General features: G+C 40.7%; 1 protein-coding gene across 1 annotated transcript in view; it reads left to right on the plus strand.

Annotated features, from left to right (window-relative positions):
• The first annotated feature begins 289 nt into the window (after positions 1 to 289).
• Positions 290 to 19545, plus strand: part of EGFL6 (EGF like domain multiple 6) — a 28658-nt gene continuing 9402 nt past the window's right edge. The window contains exons 1-7 of the mRNA XM_058045579.1: positions 290 to 357; positions 4180 to 4292; positions 6437 to 6529; positions 9316 to 9435; positions 10272 to 10391; positions 11078 to 11212; positions 12928 to 13050. Coding sequence (XP_057901562.1) covers positions 290 to 357; positions 4180 to 4292; positions 6437 to 6529; positions 9316 to 9435; positions 10272 to 10391; positions 11078 to 11212; positions 12928 to 13050 — 772 coding nt within the window. The remainder of the gene's footprint in view (positions 358 to 4179; positions 4293 to 6436; positions 6530 to 9315; positions 9436 to 10271; positions 10392 to 11077; positions 11213 to 12927; positions 13051 to 19545) is intronic.

Raw genomic sequence — 19545 nt, forward strand, 5'->3', positions numbered from 1 at the left:
CGCCCCTCTCCGGGCTCTGCCCGCCCCGGCTGCAGGCGGGCCTGCCCCGCCCCGTCCTTTTATACGCCCCGTGCCGCCGAGGCACGGCCCTAGGGCGAGCCGGCCTGCCAACCAGCCAGCCAGCCAGCCAGCCAGCCAGCCAGCCAGCCAGCCAGCCAGCCAGCCAGCCAGCTAGCTAGCTAGCTAGCTAGCTAGCTTGCCTACCTGCAAGCCTGCCAGCCAGACAGCCTGCCAGCCTACCTGCCTACCTGCCAGCCTGCCAGCGCCGGGGTGCCGCCGTGCCCGGGCGATGGTGGCGGCGCCCGGGAGCGCGCTGCTGGCCGCGCTGCTCGCCGTCGGGCTGGCCGCCGCGGGCAGGTGAGCGGGACGCGGGCGGGAGGGGCACGGCGGGCCCGGGGCTGCTCCGCTGCTCCCCGGCGGCCCCGCGGGTGTCGGGGGCTCCCGCCGGGCGCGGGGTGTGCGCGGCCGGGCCGTGGTGCTGAAGGGCGCCCGCCCGGTTGGTGCGAGCCGCTCTCCCGAGGCGTCGCAGCGGAGCTGGGGACGCGAGCTCTGGGAAAAGCGGCAGCTTGAGTTGCGGTCCCGATGGGGGAATAGCTGCAGCACCTGTGGGAAGGTGTGAGCACCCCCAGTTCTTGGTCTGCCAGCATAAACGGCCCTTCACCCGCAGCCTGTCGTCACAGGTGTTGGGTTCTATGGAGGCAGAGGTTCTAACGAGATTTTGAGAGAGGATCAGTAAAACCACTTACTCCAGACCAAGCCATTCCAGTGTTCCCTCTGCCAACTCTCCAGAAGCAGAAGTGCTGCAACAAGGGAGCTCCTAAAGGGACAATTCCCAGCAACTGCATGTGAAGCCTTCAAGATGTTTTGTGGTTTATTTCTTTAATGTGAGATCTGTGCATGGAAACATTTGTCATTGAGAAGTGGCAGTGTGCTGCTCCAGCATGTGTGAGGCTGTTGAGTGGTCAGCTCCTCGGGAGCTGGAAGTTCATTAACTCCAGACCTGCTCTTACACTTTTATGTCTTAGAGAAAGGACATTTGTTATTCTGTACCACCTCACACCATTGTCTAGGGTGAGGGAAAAGAAGTGACCTCCAGGAAGAAGGGATTCCTTCCAGTCAACAAAATGTGGTGGAGGGAGCCCATCCGGTCTATCATAGGGGTATTTTCGTGTGAAATGTTTCTTTTCTTCTTCCTTCTGTCATTAGTATTGTTGCTATTACTGTTCATTTCCTTATCTGGTTGCTATTTCCAGTAAATTGTTCTTACCTCAACCTGCAATCTTTGCCTATTTTGCCTCCAGTTCTCATGTCCATCCTGCTGCTAGGGGAAGGATGAGGGGAAATTGGGGGAGCAAGAGAGGGTGCCGTGTGGTTGTGGAGAGTGTTGGTGGGGGGACTGATTTGGGGAATACCATTCCTAAACCATAACAGCAATACAGGTTACAGCAGCAGTGCAACTTAGTCCCGCTTAGTTTAAAATTGTGCTAATGTTGTCACACAGCAATCTTGTGACAGCCAATGCAGCCAGCTCTTTATTTCAGTCTCCTCAACTCAGGCAGTCCTGGGTTGTTGTGGTTACTATTTATCCTCACTGCTCTTTGCTAAATGCCTCATAGCGCTGTCAGCAATACCACAGCCACAAAAATTCAATTACTTCTTTCCTCCCTGGGCACCCTGGACTGCTCAGTAGCTATTTGTTACCTTCAGCACCAGTGCTGCCTCTCAGAGTTCTTCAGACAGCACTCTTCCGCTGCACCGTGATCTGACTGCACAGTGTGCATTCTCTTGCCTTTCTTTTTTGGTCACATTTTTTGGCTGCAGATTCTTCAGGGCCAGGAATTTTTTGCATGCAGAGCAGACTGTGATAAGTCCAGCCATCTCACTCAGGTACTTTAGATAGTTCCTCTGAAATCCTACAGGAATATCCAACAAGGAGGGATCAGAAGTGCCCTGTGCCTCCAGTCTACATTACTTTTTCTCCAATATCCAGGAAGGTTCAATTGCCATTCTCCCAGAAAGGGTCTGCCTACCTGAAAGAATCTCCTCTTTCTAATTTTTTTTTTTAATGCTGAACTCCTAATAGAAATAGCTAAGCTGATGGGTGTTGATTCTTCATAGGTGAGAGGGACTAACCTGCCAAAACTGGTTTTCCTCCCAGATTTTGGGATCTAGTTGATCTTTGCCTTAGGTAAGTTTTATCTTGATGCTTCTTGTGGAAGTCACAACGAGTCTTTTGACCTTGTCCAGGGCAATATCTATAGAGGTCAGCTATGTTAATTTAATTTGTAGCTTTATGGAACATTTCCCAGCTTTAAGGAAACTTTGTTCTGAAATCTTGAGAGATACTGTAAGCTTTACAATGACTTTTTTAATATAAATTATTAAATAAAACATTACTGAATCAATTTTTCCTGTGAAAATGAGCACATTTTGGAAAGGAATGAGATCCTTCTTCCTCCAGGCTTTAGGCATTTTAACCTTCCAGGGGAGTCATAGCACTATCTAGATGTATTCAGGGGGATCTTCTGAGATGCAAGCAGAATGTACATTTACTATCCAGGTGAATTCAAGGCCACTTTCTAGTCTGCAAGCAGAACATATGTTCTTTAACTTTATACTTGCAAGTGGTGTAAGGCAGCAACATGTGGATAACAAAATGGAAAAAGGTTATTTCATTGTCTATAGGATGCAGAGGCAGGCTGCTGATTTGTCACACACAGAGGAGTTAGAGCTGTTTAACACACCTTTTCACTTGTCTGAAGATGTTCATGTACAAGAACATGTACTCCTGTAAACTGCATTGATGGCAAAGGTTGGGTGGCTTCAGAACAATTTATTCCAGCACTGAAGCTTTTTTACTTGTTGGGTGACACGAAGACCATTTCTTTGTATAGAGTATCTCAGATACATGAGCTTATGCATTTCCTCTGAATTCCCTTCTAGTTCCAATGGTTCAGCTGCTAAAGAAAACTCTGGAGTAACACCTCGTGTCTTTGAAGTGTATGAGTGTATGCATATATTTGTTCTACTAGTTTGCCTCAGTGATGTTTGCAGGAACTGTTTCCATGTGAGTGCAACCATTACAGATAAGCACAGGAGGATACATTCAAAGTACTCCTGTAAGATGAAAAATATTACCTTTTTTGTGCCTCAGACTAAAACATGCAAAAGTTCTTGCCTGATGGCTTTTTTCCACCATTTTTTCCCCACTGTGAAATTTCTGTTGCAGTGTATTGTCCCCCCTCAGGACCCCACACCACTTACTACAAAGCTCTCACCAAACAGGAATTTTCTGGGTCAGAACCAACACTTTGGACTCTCTGAAGAAAATGCATTTTAAATTATGACTTGGATAAAGCAATGCGGAGAGAGGATTTTGGATAAAGAACAGAATTTCATAAAGGGGACAGGCTTAAGGTGGACAACTTACAGCAAGCAGAAGGAGAAAAGAACTAAAGCCACAGCACACATAGAAGCACAGAGGAGGTCTAGAAGATTTACACATTTGTAAATTTCCATCAGATTTATAATTTTGGCAATTAATATGGCAGGCTTTCCAACTCTTGCAGCTGTTGATCTGCACAATGACTTTGAACCCCTGGGCTTATTGGCAGGTGAAATTAAAATTAATTTGTCGGTCAGGTAGTCTCATACAACCAGAGAACCTGGGACTGTCAGTACTTGTGCAATCACTTTGCATGTATGCAGTGGCTATGATCCTGTAATTCACTAACTTTTGTGGGGCTGACTGATGTTCTCAACATGCTTTTCTGTGGAATCAGTCTTTCATCATCCAAGGCAATATTGCTGTCAGTTATGGCATCATGTATTTGATCCAGTTATTCATGTGACACAAACTGAGGCAGCCCTATTGACTTCACTGATATTAAGATGGCTCATTCTAGCAAGGAGCTGGCTGTATTTTTTGCCCTTCAGTGTTTCTCATTAGAAAGTGTTTACCTTGCACAGTTAATTTATTGCAGGTGAAACATTGCCATCATCACAGTGTCTCTGATCAAATGGAAGCTTGCATTCCTGACAAGGAGCACTGCTGTAGGTTTGGGGAAATGAAAATGGCTGCAAGTGGATAAAGCAAAAGAGAATTGTACAAAGGGGTGTGCAGAGGAATGGACTAGAGCATTTTCCTGCTGGAATTAGTGTTTGTCCTTCCTCACACAGCTCGAGAGCTCGTGGGCAGCTGAGGGCTGTGGGCCAGCCTGGGCTGTGTCGCTACGGCTCCAGGTGGGATTGCTGTCCTGGCTGGAGAAAGAACAACAAGGGCCACTGTGAAGGTAACATTACCTTTCTGCTTGTTTCCTCTCTGCTGCTGCCTACTTGGTACTAATAAGCAGGTTTCTTACATGTCTGCCAGAAGTTACAGAAGGAAAACTCCTGATGAGTGAAATCTCCAAATCTGTGAGAGACCAAATAAAACATGCTTGAGAGACCATCTCCTCAAAAAAAGCAGAGCTTTGGGTAAATAACACCAAACCATAACTTGCATGTTCAAAAATTCTTAGATCCATAAGGCACCATCTGTTCTAACCTCCTGCACAGCCCTGGTCAGTGGCTGCACTGTTACAGCTGTTGAGTACGTGCCATAAATGCAGTGTTTTCTAATGCTATATAAGGATCTCTAAAATTATTTCATATCAGTTGGTATCCTTTATCTTCAGATTACACAGCCTCTGAGAACCATTTTTCTAAAAATACTAAAAAAACCTCAATAATAAGTGCCCCTGACTTGAGCTTGGGTAGCCAGCCAGTGTTCTGGTCTGTGGATCGTTTTCTTAATGAAGAGACAATAACTCTTAGGACACTTCTAATTTGTGAAAGGTCTACATATCCCAAGGAGAGTGCAGTGTAGAATCTCTCTATCCAATTTTGCTTGGGCAAAACACAACAAAATCATAAAATATATGTTTTAGGTCTTTTCAGATGTTGCGCTTGTTGTCCCAAAGAGTTTGGCCTTTTATATCTAGTGAATTTGTATAGAGGCTTAAGATTATTCATTGCTGAAAATTCATATGCTAAAAGGGAAAGATGCTAAAATCTCTCTGCTCTGTATATATGATATGCCATTTTAACAAAAGAAAAAGGGATATTGTAGTATTTCTTGCATTGCTTAATTGCACTTTAGTTTTGATGCAAATTAATACCTGGAGAGATAACTGGCAAATGTAACTTTTGATCAGCCAGTGAAGTAGGTGGTCTTGTTTTAAAGCAATAGGTTTTCATAAAATTTTAAGACTGTCCTTTAGCAAATCACTTTAAGCCATTCATAATGTAATTCTGCATTGTAAATCCAGATGTGCCAGTTTTCACTACTTCAGTGCTAACCCTGCAAGCTGGTCTTTTGCAGTCTGGCATCCTCTCAGTTACAGAAGAGAAAGGGGTCCATTCCATCCCATGGGAGAACACCCCAAGCAGGGATGCTTTGGATCCCAGGGGAACAGGCTGGTCTTGCAGTGTGTCACATTGCATTCAGGGCTGGAAGAAATGTAGAAAAATGCCTCAGTCTGCAGAGTCAGTACCTTCAGTACATCTGAACATATCTGTTAATCGAGGGAAGATACTTGAATTCAGAAAAATGAATTTTAATATTAATTTTACTATATAGCAACTAAACTTTCCTGTAGTTTGCAGATCAGCTTAACTACATAAGGAATTGAGATTCACATCCTGGTGCACACTCTTTCACTGTTTCCTCAGCGGCAGTCCTGACATAAATGCATGTTTGGTTTACTCTTCCTGAATAACCCCCATGCTGACAATTAAAGTGATTTCAGCAGCCTTAAGGCTTATAAAAGTCAGCATTTAATTTCTGATTGATGATCCAGATGACTTAGAGTTGCTCTTTAATGCATCCAGGTTAAATGTAGCCCTCTCAAATTATTGTAAACATGATGCCAATATACTCCCTGGGATGTGTGCTAAGGACAGTTGCCTGATGACGGATGTGCTCTGGGTGTTCCCCACAGGACAGACACGTTCCTCAGCTGTAACTGAGGAGATCCAAGACTGTAAACTGCTGTAGGATTATGTGTCTCCTTTGGCTCTAGGAGAGTGCTGCTGCCTCTTTCCTGCTCCAGATGCCAAGCATAGCAATTCAAGCTGCTGGCCAGCTGCTTCTCACAGAGGCTTCCTAAAGAAAGGAAAAAGGCAGGAGTACAAAACTAAATGTGCCTTGTAAGTATTGCAGAAAAAAAAAACAAAAAAACAAAACAAAAAAAAAAAACCAAAACAAAAAAAAAAACCCAGGGAGAGACCTTTTGTCTTTACAAACCTGGAGAAAACCAAATTCTTGTAATTAATGTTAGTGCCGCTATTCTGAGTTAGTGCCACCTTTTAGGCAACTAAGCAGGGCAAAAGTTCTCAAATAGAATATTTCTAACTTTTTATTTTTCTCTCTCTTTTCTCTGCCTGACTCCTCCAGCTACCTGTGGACATGGTTGCAAGTATGGCGAGTGCATGGGACCAAACAAATGCAAATGTTTCCCTGGATTTACAGGGAAAACCTGTAATCAAGGTTTGTGCGTGTGCTCCAGAAAGGAGAGACTGTTGGTTTTCTGTTTCCTTATCTTGTACTATGGTTTTTGTAATCTTCCAAAGCAGTAAACCAGGATGTTTTCTTGTTTATGTAGAAGAACTTGAGAATTTCAGGCTTTTGCATCTCCAGCATCCCAGGCAAACTCTAAGCCTCCTTCAGCAGACAAAAGTTTGGACCTATGTTGTTTATCTCCTATGGGCTGATGACAATGGCAAACTCATGTTTATAGTCAGAGGATTAAGGCATGGAGAGATTATTTAGGAAGATATCAGAAGAAATGGAAGCCAATTCCAGAACCCATGTTATTTTCTTAACTAGCAGCCCATGTTTCTTTGTAAATTAATCTTCTAGTCAGAAAGACTTGCATTATTATATGGTAGATATTAGTTTATCAATCTGCCTGGGCTGTTTGTATATGCTGATGGTATTTCTGAGAACCATCATTGGGAGTCCTTAAAATTGCATTTTCAGAAACTTGAAATGCACCATTTTCCCCCCATGAGTTTGCAATTTGACATGGAAATATTTCAGTTAGCACATTGCTAAGAATTCAGCTTTTTTTTTTCCTGTTCCAAAATATGAGAGCCCTGTCTTGGATCAGATGAAAGGAGCAGGTCACTGTGCATGGAGAGGCAAATGAGTGAACTGTAGGTGCTATGATGGAAGCATGACATAAAGACCACACAAATGACTAGGTCTGTCCTTGCTGCCTTCCTGAGCTCCTGCAGACTTTGCTTGAAAATATTCCCATTGACATGCTAAACACACATTTTTTTATAGTCAAACCAGCCCATTTATTACACAGTATCTTTCAAACAATATGCCCTAAAGATATGCTATTAAGTATTTTGGAAAAATCCATCTTTTGTTGTTCCTCACAGGGAAAGAAGTTAACTCCTCAGCACCACTAGAGAGGAAAGGGAAACAGCAGCTGTGGTTATGTGTAACAGATATATAAGTACCACTTACAACTTCAGCCTCTAAACACAGAAGTTTAACCTCAAAAATTATTTGGCATCTTAAATGTTGCTCAAAGGCAACAGAGAAGCCCTCAGCCTTTAGGTGCTTTCTGTGCAGTAATTCCATGTGCATTTGACATGCTCTCCACAGGCAACCTGATCAGTTCTGTGCACTTCAGCACATTCTGAGGCTGAGGCTTGGAGGAAGCACTGCACAGACTCCCTGTTAGCTCCTGGGCTTTTCTACCTCCTGAAGCAGGAGCAGGATTTTTTCAGTGGAGTGGTGGCTGGCACAGGCCAGAAGTGTCCAAGAGCTGTTTGTTTCACCAGTATAGCTGTATAGGTGGTCATGTTCCATCAGCCAGGAGTGCTAATACCCACTTCTAATTCACTGGCAGATGTAGCCTTGGTCTGTCCTTACAGCAGAATGTCCTGCTGAGCAAGCTCAACAAGAGCTAACTAAAATAACAGAGATAAGGGGCCTGTGTTAGTCTGCCACCAAGTCTGAGCTAATTAGCCTTATCTCCATAGGTTCTTTTTTAGAGCTGTGTACGCTCTCTGTGCATTGTGAGAGATAGGTACAGATAAGCACTTTTGAAAATGTATGGTCTAAGTGGAATAACTTTTGTTCTCTAGTGTGCTCTGTAGTTTCTTTGTTAAGAGAGTCTTAGTTATTTAGTGGAGTCACAGTAGCACAAAAATCCAGTGTGATTTGCAAGCAGACGGATTGTCATTTTTGAAACAGGCCCTGTGGGAATAATAGAATGCAACCCTCTCTCTTCCCTGGACTGAGCTGTAACAAGCACTTGTGCACCTCCACAAAGTTTATGCTTTGAATGGCCTGGAGACTTTGTTCCTGTGGTCTGCAGGGTGTGACACAAGAACAAATGCTTCTCCTATTGGAAGTGGAGTTCCTCAGTTCTTGCCTGGAGAGCTACATCTTTACTGAAATTGTTTTATTGGTCATATGTGCTGTTGAACACATATTGAATGGGCTGCATATGCTGGTGCATTCTGTAAATGAGTTCTATCTATATACTAATCACTACAAGAGGTAGAGGTGTCAGGTCATGGAAGTAAAAAACACAGATGTTGTCCCCTTGTCATAGGCAAAATATCATTGTCAGCACTGCTCACCCTATACCACACAAATAAACGTTTCAGAATTCTCATTTTCTCTCTGTGAAGGATAGACGTTGGGAATTTGAAATAGATTTAGTTTCCAAAAAGCCTTTAAATCCTGGATTTTGAGAAGGATTTAGGATGTTTGATTCTCAGGATTTTGATATTTTTGAGATCCTTTTAAAGTCACATAATTATTATCATAAATTGTATTTCATTTCTGCTACTGATAGACTTGGTGCCAGTGTGTAGCTCAGAAAAATTAAAGTAAAAATCTTTGTTTCACATTATCTCAAACTGTTTTGCTATTCTTAGTCTCATGTTTTTGCTTTTCTAATTCAGAGGTCAACTGGAGGGCTAGGACCAGAAAAAATCCATTAAAAAACTCCCAAAAAAAAGATCAGCTACAGTTCTCTCCACCCCTCCACTTCTTCCTAACAAGGTGCCAGATGTGGCCAGAGTTTGAATTACATTTTCAAGTGTAGAGGTCTGTGTATGTTGGTTTTACTAGCAGTCTTTCAGCCAGATGGTCTGCTCAACCCTCATCTCGCAAGGGGCTGGCTTATTTTCCATCCAGACAATTTCACTCTGGGGAACTCCACACATTAGGCAATATTATCCACCTGTATGCATGAATGTATGTATAAAAGGCCAGCACTCACTCAGTTCCAATGACTCCTGCAGATGTGAATGAATGTGGGCTGAAGCCACGTCCCTGCGCGCACAGATGTATGAACACACACGGCAGCTACAAGTGCTATTGCCTCAACGGGTACATGCTCATGCCAGATGGCACATGTGCAAGTAAGTACCAGAGCTGATGGAACAGGCACACAAAAATCACCTAATCACATCTAACCCCAGCAGATTTTCTTCTTGGGATGAACTGATTTAGCTTATTCAGGATAGGGTCTTTGCCCCTGCTCCCTGGTACTGTCACAGCTGAAGGAGATTTCCTATTTGGCAGCTCCTGGGTGAAGTAAACTAGGTCGTACTTGTAGTTTGGTCTTCAGAGGTGTTTTGGTCCTGATAGAAGTAAAAGTCTTCTTCATCTGAAGCAACAGTCTCTTGATCTGTTGCTTCAGATGAAGAACAGCTAGTACAATCTCAGTGTACATTCCTGCCAGTTCATCTGTTGAATAAGGATAACTGAATGGATTCAAGCAAAGCACCAATACAGATAACTTTTGACTGTGCTGAATTTCATGCATTATTCCTTGCTTTACCTTTCTGTGCTCCACCACTGATTTATTTTATCTGTGTTAATATGCTTTTGACAGTTGGTGAAAACTGTTCTTGCAAACATTTGCTGTATGATCTAAGGCTTATGAAAATAGGTATTTCTACCTATCTTTTTTGTCTTTAAGCCAGCATGAAATGGAAAGCATTCTGCCTTTTTTAGCCAACCTGATTTTTCAGACCTGGAGAACCTTCTAGTTTATTGGTGACAGAGTTTTGTTTGTAGAAAATATCTCATGGACTCCTCAATTTTTTATATGTTAATTTATAAACAGCTTTCTTTATAATGAATGGATTTTTATTGTTCTGATTAATTTCTGTGTTTATACATATCTAAATTAAAATTGTGTGATTCCTGCCTAGAATTTTGCTTTTTTTGTTATATTAAATACTGTTTTCAGGTTCTAGGACATGTGACATGGTGAATTGCCAATATGGATGTGAAGAAGTCAAAGGCCAGGTGCAGTGTCTCTGTCCATCAGGTGGCCTTCAGCTGGGACCAAATGGAAGGACATGCATTGGTATGGTTAGAGAGCTCACTCAGCTTCTTTTCTGCAGGATCCCCGAAGCCATAAGATTCTGGGGAAAGGTTAGGAAGTAGTTAACCCTCCTCACTGGCTTAAATAATGCTTCTTGTTATTCTCAGTGTGATGTAAAATTTTAATATTTAAAAAAAAATATTTTTTCTTGAACTATTGGCCATGTAATTCTTTGGATAACTCTCATCCCCATTAAATAATTCAATGTTTTGACATGATTTAGAGTCATCAACAGATTTGGTTTCTCCCTATTGGTATGAGGCCATTAATTACTGTGCATTACCTGCAGGAAGCTGCCCTGCTGACATCACATATTATAAGATTTGGGCATTTTGTTTGGATGGGGATTTCTTTTATTGTGGTGACCCACAATACAAACTTCTCAGTTTTTCTCCAGAAGCTTCAACATTACCTGTGAGTTTCCTGTGATGAAGAAAGCATTGGTTATAATACTTGGTACTATGTTCTTCCATAAAGTTAGTTCACATTTTACTGCTTCACTCATAAGAACATGTGTGAAAGCCACCACCAAATATGAAATCACAAGATTTATTGATTAAGTGTATTTGTGACAGCCAAGAACAAACCATTCTCATGCAAATCCCAGTGAGTTTTTTTCCTATTTTACCTTCTCATGGATCTGACCAGCATCCCTTCTCCTGCTGTAGACATTGATGAATGCTCCACAGGCAAGGCTGTCTGCTCGTACAACCGCAGATGTGTCAACACATTTGGGAGCTTCTACTGCAAGTGCCAGCAGGGATATGAGCTGAAATACACCGGTGGCCGCTACAGCTGTGCAGGTAGGAGCCAGCCCATGCTTGTTCCTTCTTCATTCTTCTCATTCCCACAGAGCACACCTTCCCTGTGGTTGCCCCCGCACACTGTCCTGTCCTGGGGATGCTGCCTTAGAAATGGGTAGAAGATGTCACACTAAGAATATTCTCGATGGGACTTTGAATTTTTCTTTTTTTTTTTTTTTTCTGTAGCCTTATGAAAAACCGAATCACTGGCACTTGCAATTTAAATTGCCTCATTGTGCCAAGTCAAGGTGTTAGAGCTTGCTCTAAGTTGGCAACTGTTGACTTAAAAAAATGCTACTTCTGTTAAAGGTTTAGTTAAAGAATCATTTTTTTGTTGTCTTGGTTTCAAACTGTGATGAATAAGCAGACCTACTATACTTTTTTCCCTTTTTTCATGTCATTATTGAGGAATGTGAAGTGCCTTCATGACTGTAAAAACAGTTATTTGGATGGTTTGAACAGAACTTGAGGGAAAAAAAAGAATGAAAATAGTAGGTTTCAATTATTTTTCAGGTTTCTGTTGCATGAACAAGTTTCTCTCTAACAAAAATAAATACAGGCAAAAAGTTATCTTGACATTCTCAGGTGTTAAAACAAATGTCAAAACATGCTTAACTCCTGTTTCAATCCATTGACTGAATGCTGGAAGAACAGCAAAATATAAGTTACTGCAGCAGGTTCTGCAGGAGTATTTTTCAAGCTGCTGACTACACAAGGGCCTGGTAGTGTTGGAACTAATACATGTGCATAAAAAAGACAATTAATTAGATTTGTTTATGTTTAATTGATATTGGAAGTGAGGAGTGGGAGGAAGATCATAAGGCAAGTCTGGAGACTTAGGCTTGTATTTCATGTCTGCAAACCCTGAGACTTCAAGTGGAAAAAATATTTTCTTTTCTCATACGATATGTGTGCACAGGAGAAAAATTGGAACAGTCTCAGAGGGAGGATTTTATTTGGAAACTTAAATCTCACTTTCAGACACACCAGACTTTTCAGTCAGTCTTCCTGCTACTTGTTTGTTTGCTGATTTACATTATGAGAGGACCTGTCAGCTGCTAAAAATGATGCAATCTGGATTAAATGTGAGTGGTACAAACATTTGTGCACCAACATGACTCCCTCATGTGGGATAAATCAGAAACATCTTTGTAACGGAGCAAAATCAAATACTCTTGATGCCTGTACATTTTGCTGTGAGTTGAATGTAGTATTTTCTACTGAATTTTCCTATTTTAACTTTTTTTCATGCAGCATCATATATATGCTGGAATGTGAGAGGTAGCTTATAGATCTTGACATCTTGGCACGCTCAGGGTTACTTTCCATTTCATTCTCTCTACAGTGAATGAAAGAATGAGAACGTTTTTGTGAGCTCTTTTAATTGTTGTCACCCATTCTCTTGTGCATTTTGGTAATAGAAGAGTGTGTGCAACCTGCAGTTTGAATCCTGTCCTCAGTCAGGAAATCACTGCATTCACCTTGTCTTTACTGGGATGAACATTTTCCATGGATGCCTATGCCAGCATCTGTTTTTGGAGCTGACCCCAAGCTTTCTGTCCTAGTGTGGATCCTTCTGCCTCTGATGGTCTCTGCACTGGCTTGGTCTAACATCAGTGCTCACAGAACCTGGATGAGATGTGTGGCACAAACAGGCTGTCAGGAGCCTTGGGCTTCAACGCAGTTTTCACTGAGGTGTTTATATCTTCCCCCAGATGTAAATGAATGTGTGACAAATACACACAGGTGCAACCTCCATGCAGAGTGCCTCAACACCCAGGGATCCTTCCAGTGCAAATGCAAGCAGGGCTACCGAGGAAGTGGATTTGACTGTGCTGGTGAGTACCACTGGATGGCACCAATACTGCTGTGCTGTTTTTCTCCAATAATTGATCATCACAAGGCGTGTTCTGAGAAAAGTCATGCTGAACAGTGCTGCAATACCAACAAAGCAAGACCTCTCCTCAAAATAATATATTAACTGCATGACTCATAGCATAGTCAATACAAGTATCCCTTGTTCAAATTAATTTTGCCTGTAAGTCTTGAAGTCTCATCTCTAGGAATTGCAAGTAGAACAGAGAAATTAATTTGTCTTGAAGAAACAGAGAAAATAGTTAAAAAAAATATACAGTGATTTCTCAATGAATTCCCAAGGTTAGCTCCTTGGAGGGATACACAGTCTCTCCCAGAAGGCTAACTTAACAAATGAGAAAAGAGAGAAAAGCTATGACATCTCTGTTAAATTGTTTTCACTTTGTTTGTCTATTGAATATGGAAGACGTCATATAAAGATGTCATTTCCCACTTTAACTGAATATGACCTTTCAAAAAGAAAGAAAGGCTGTCCTTGTCTTTATATTTAAAATGAACCTTTTAATTTATACCTTTATTAATCCTCTCAGATGTTTCTCCTGCAACATCATTAAAGATGTTTTCCTCAAGAGGACACTTGACCTCTGCTCAAACATTAAAAAAGTTTTTGTCTGTAGCAGATGAAGTCTACATAATATATAGTAATGGTTGATCAGCTATGTCTTATGATTATACTTCATGGTCACAGATGTTCTCTGAGTCCCTCTCTTGTTCATGTTCCTACTCTCATTGTGGTAGCAATTGAAACTTACAATACACATTGATAAATTAATATTTTCACAGAATATTTTGAATTGCAAGGGACCCACGCGTCCAACTCCTGGCCCTGCACAGGAGAGCACCATTTTGTTAAGTTTCAACTTTCAGTATAGAAATGTTGATTTTTGACATGCAAAAATATGCAAAAATACACAAAAATCTGACTGATACTGAATGGTTTGATACGGACATAGGTTACCACAGCAGAGATGTTTAGAGCATTCTTCTACTCAAATTCAATTTATGAGCCAGGTTTCTTGCTAGACCACATGCCTTGTGATATGTCACTGCAGCTCACTGAAATGGAAGGATGCATTTGACTAGATACCAAAGCAAACTGACATGACACATCTTGGCATGGTTTTGTTAAAACAAAATGTATCACAGGTGAAATGTTAAACAAATGCATGTCTGAGAAAAATAACCTGTTGGTTTTGGTTTTTTTTTTTCATTTATTTGCATTTTTTAAATGAGATGGCAAAAATTCCAGGGAAATGTTCTTTTTGACTTTACATGTAGAATATATATTCTACATATAAAATACTTTATCGTCAAGCAAAAACAATTCAACAAGAATGATTGCTTAAATATAAATAGCAAAATTTTTTTCACTTATGAAGAGAGTTTTCTTGAGGTCTAGCCCTGTAAAAAATCAGTTCTGAATTCAGATGATTCCTATCTTCTCACAGGTGTTTTTCTCACATAGTTTGCCCTCTGCCTACTTCCTCCTGTCATATTTCCAATTATTAAAATCCATTTGTTGTTTAGCTTGGGAAGGACCCATGATTCATAAAGTGAATAGAACACACTAAATGGAAAAGAGATTTATTACAAGACAGGATAGAAGAATAACATAGAGAGCAATCAGAGCCACAGGCAGGTCAGAAGTTGAGGGTCCAGCTAGAAAGTGGTAAACAACAATAGAGGAAAATTAAAATACAATCAGTGGTAGGTGAACCCTGAAATGGAGAGATGCTAAATAGAGACTGGTTTCTCTGGGGGTAATTCTCCCACATATACCTTCTCTTTAAGAGGGAAGTGGAGGAGATTCTTTTAGCTCTGACTGTTTCAATAGCTGACTTTTACTGCAATCCTCAAGAACAACTGACCAGTGTAACTCATGGGGGCAGGACATGTCTTGCTACTGGGGAAAATGTTTTTTTAAAATAGTGACGCAAACAATTGGATGTACCAGCCAACAGTAAATACTGAGTGTTCTCCATGTTATGTGGCAATTGTGGAAAAGCTTTGCCTTTACTGCAGCCAAAAGAAAATTTGCTGTGGGGTCTAATGGGATGAGGACACCATCTTGGGCATTTAGGAGCTGAAGGCTGTGGCTTCACACTTCTTTTGGTGACAATGGCTGCAGTTCCTGTGGCCCAGTTCCCAGCAGGGCTTGAGCTGCAGCTAAGCAAAAACCCCCTTAAATAAGCCTCCAGTACTCCACATAATTATTCCCACTGAGATGGAATCCTGTTTTCACAGGGAAGCATTAGTTCTTAATAGCAATTGTCTCTAGTATAAAAAAACTCAACCTGGCTACCATGGAGCAATATTTGCTTTTTTCAAAAAATGAAAACTATTTAATATATAACTTAATTTTTGGATTATGAAAGGAGACCAGTTAAGCACATTGCTTATAATGAAATTCCTGTGGCTACATCTCATGCTATCAAATGACCTAATAAGTGATATAATATATAATTCACCTTTGCAAAGAAGGTGGTGGAAATTCTTTCATTCAATTTCTGTGTCAATACAGTGACTTGGAGAAAGCTGCTGAAATGTCAGGCTGCAAACACTGCTGCTGGTATGGATATGATCTGTGATTATTAAGGCACCCTTTTGCCATTTAACACTCCTATATCAATGAAACATTGGAGACCATTTCTGAACTATCTGTAGCACATGTTTGAGAATCCATAGAGATGGATAGATTTGAACAATCCCTAAAAGGGTCCTAGTCATTTCCACATCTGGCCCCTATCTTGCTGCAATCTGTTGATGTTCTCAGGTTCATGTGTTTCCTGATTTCCCATTGTGCATTGAAAACCCACATTTCCCCTGCCACGTGCTTTTATGTGTATTCAACTTTTATTTAAGAATAGAGTCTCACAAGGTTCTATAAGCAATTAAGATTCCTGGGGGGGAAAAATAACCCATTTTTGATTAACTTTTTTGGTCCTATAAAATAACAGGAAAAAGGATTACTATCTTTAAGTCTAAAGGTATCACTCTAATGAGCTCAACAATGACACTCCTGTTATTGCCCAGCTAGAGGCAGAGGTTACTTTTCTTCATTATGCTTTGCTGGGTATCTAAGTGGCAATAAAAATTTATGTTGGCTCTCTCTCTGCCTCTTGTATTACTGATTCATTTTTTGCTGATAGGGTAACCCTTAGACCCTATATATAATTTTGCTTTCTTCTTAACTTGCCAGTCCTGAGAAAGGTTGGTTTGACATAATAAAGGTTCAAAGCTTCTATGATTGTCATTTTGCTGGTGATATTCTTAAAATTTAATTCAGTATGGAGTCAAATACTGCTGTCACTCTTCAGTGAGTAACACTTGGGCTTTTGTCACCACACATTTCCTACTAGATGCCTTGCTGGCTGGTGTAGTCATGTATTAAGCACAGTCCAGTGTAACAAACTTGCCCTGATTTCTCAAAGTATCCTTCCCTAAATAAGACAGTAAAAATTTTAGAAATTATATAGGGTAGCATAACATATTGATAGATGATGTTCCATGGTGCTTAGAAGAAAATAGTAGCCCATAATCTGTCTTTTAACCTATCTGTGAAAGCTTTCCAACTCTCTTAAGAATATCTAAAAGAAGTTGATCACTTTTAGAATGATTTCTGGAAGTATGTCACGCTGATCTAATCTTTACTCACATCTACAGACTCCACCTACACGTGGTAGATTGTTGTCTGTCTCCCTCAACACCTCTTCAACTCTTATACAGAGAAGCTATAAAGGGAGCTAAGAAAGGGTTTGTAAGCCAGTCTCCCAGGCTTGTCTCTGACCAGGTTTTTAAATGCTCTGTGAGGTGTTGGGGTGGAAGCAGTGGGTGCCTGCTGGAGTGCAGAGCAAGCTGTCTCCCACTGCATGCCCTGGCTGGTCAGGGCCAGCAGCAGCTGCAGTCACAGGGCTGTGGAAGGAAGACAGACCCTTGTCTGTCCCTCTCCTGTATCATCCCCTGAGTACTTCCCTTTACACAATGCAGCACAATGTGTTGGCATATATTCTTTTTTTTTCAACACAACTTTCACAACTTGGTCCTTAGACATCCTACACCAATCTATTTCTGCAGGTTTTTAATTTTGTAAAATTTCTGTGAGTTTTTCTGATGACAGAAAAGTTTTACTTTTAGCCCCCGGCCACTGTTTGCCTTTGTTTTTTCTACTTTTTGCCTTAATTCTCTCTAATTCAAAAAAAGAAAATACCTTTGAAAACTGAGATATTTTCATATTAGGGCAATAAACAGAAATTGCGTGCTTCTTGATCAAAGGTAGGTGAGGAAGAGCTGAACTGAGATGGAATGCTCAAAAATACAAAAAAAAATTTATTTGCACTTTCTCCAAAATTCTCCGCAGTCACATAGACAGATAAGTGCACAAATGTTTGTGACCAACATAAATATAAACATGTCAGCATTTTTCTACATATTTTGAGGCAAAGCGTCCTGAAAAATCACTGCCTTAGGTGTAGCCCCCAGAGCACCAGAGAAGGTGAGCTGCTCATTCAGGCAAATCCACAGGCCATGGATTCAAAGGAACAGACTGAATTTAAGGTGGTGTATCATTGCATTGCATTAGTCCTCCTGCAATTTATGGCTAGATATAAAAAGCCTAAAATCTACACCTCTGGCTACTCTAAAGATATAATGTTGAAAGGAGATTAGTGCTGTGTCCTAAAATAATGTTTAGTGTCTAGAGTCTCTGTCTCCACAAGCATGGAGATTTTCATAGTGCAGCAGCAAATTGGAATCTGCAGGCACAAGGGAATTTATACCTTTTCATCCCCCTATTTTTGTCACTCCTGTCAGTTGATTTTCCACTCTGCTAAATTTTGCACACACAAGGAGATTGGTTTTCTGACACCACAGAGGGTATTATGTTGAACTGTAAGAATTTTCCATTTCAGGAGGAAACTTCAAAGCAGAAACTAAAAGCAGATGTTCAGGTTTGCTGAGCAGTCAGTCCTGTAGCCTTGAAAATTCCCATAACCTCTCTGTTAAAAGTTTCTTGTTACTGACAGTCAAGAGGAAATTTGTTTGGAATTAAGCTTTCCTGTTAATTTTTATTGCTGAATTCTGAGTTTAGACCTAGGGAACCTTAAATCCTTCATGGCATCATCCTCCAGAGGATACTTACTGGAGTATTAGTAAAGAGCTTATCTGCAAGTACTTGACAAGCAAGCCTGTAAGTTTTATCCAAAAGAAGGAAGAACAAATCCTCAAGTTTGACTTTGATTTTATTGGCATCTGTTTACTTCAACAGCAATCTCAAAAACACCTAAATGCTACAGTGAGCACACCAAGAGTCTGATTCTTTCCTGACATACTAAATAGCATGTAGCTGCACTTGCCTTAAATAAAATGTGACAAATTCACAGTGATAGGATTGTATTTTCCAGAAGTGAATATAAATTCAGGGAACCTTCCTCTTTTCCTACTAGACTGCAGTTCTATTTTATTTACTGGTGTTTTTCTTCTGCTGTGTCTCCATGAAAAGAGGCACAGAGAAAATAGTGTGCCTCTTTTCATGGAGGCAGACTACCCAAGATACCAAGTCCAGTCTATCTGTCTCAAAGTACTACTATAAAATTTTCATAAATATATAGTGAGGAGCAAAATAGGAATGTATTCTTGCCCTGATAATATAATCATTAGAGGGAAATAAAAATAGCTGTCTTCCACCATCATTTTTAATCCTAAAAGACTGTAGGCACTGCAGCATCAATACTGATTGAGAATCAAAGGTGGGAAGCACTATTCTGATCCACTGATGAAAATAGTTTCTCTTGAAAGAGCTTTTTTATAGCACACTGGAACTGCTCAGCTTTCATTGTTTTCTAGGTAGTTCACATAAAAGACTCAAACTGTCAGTCGTTTATTACATGATTGTGCACAACATTTGATAGTAGTATCCAAAAGGATAATTCCAGAATAATTAAAATAACACCACTTTATTCAAAACTATAAGATACAGTATTTCACATCCAAGAGGAGTCATAAAATGGTAAATTCTCAGCAAATGTTGCATTTATATTCTAGTCCATCTTAGGATTGCATTATGGTAACAATTTGGCGTGTTTGGATTCTCCTCTGAATTTTGGTGTTTATCCCTTATAATTAAAAAAGAGCTAAAAGAAGTATGATGGAGGAGCTTGATGTATGTTGTCTCAAAATATCCTCATTTCAGTAGCTTTCAGCCTGCCATGGAAGGGAAATTAGACCAGAGAAGTTCACAAAAGACAGGCAAGAGAAATGCTCATTATTATTAGGCTGCAGTTGTTGTGGAGGGGATCCCATCTCCATGGACAATTTTAGTCCAAAAATTGAAGAAAGATTTTTGGGTTTTTTTGCCCGAGCTCCAGTGTAAAAGTAATTTAAGTAAGGGGCTCTATGGCCTGTGTTACTCCTTTGTTACACAGACCAAAGAGATCATTACTGAGGGTTGCTTTGGTCTTTTC

Source organism: Melospiza georgiana, chromosome 2 (assembly GCF_028018845.1).
Source record: "Melospiza georgiana isolate bMelGeo1 chromosome 2, bMelGeo1.pri, whole genome shotgun sequence".
Lineage (NCBI taxonomy): Eukaryota > Metazoa > Chordata > Aves > Passeriformes > Passerellidae > Melospiza > Melospiza georgiana.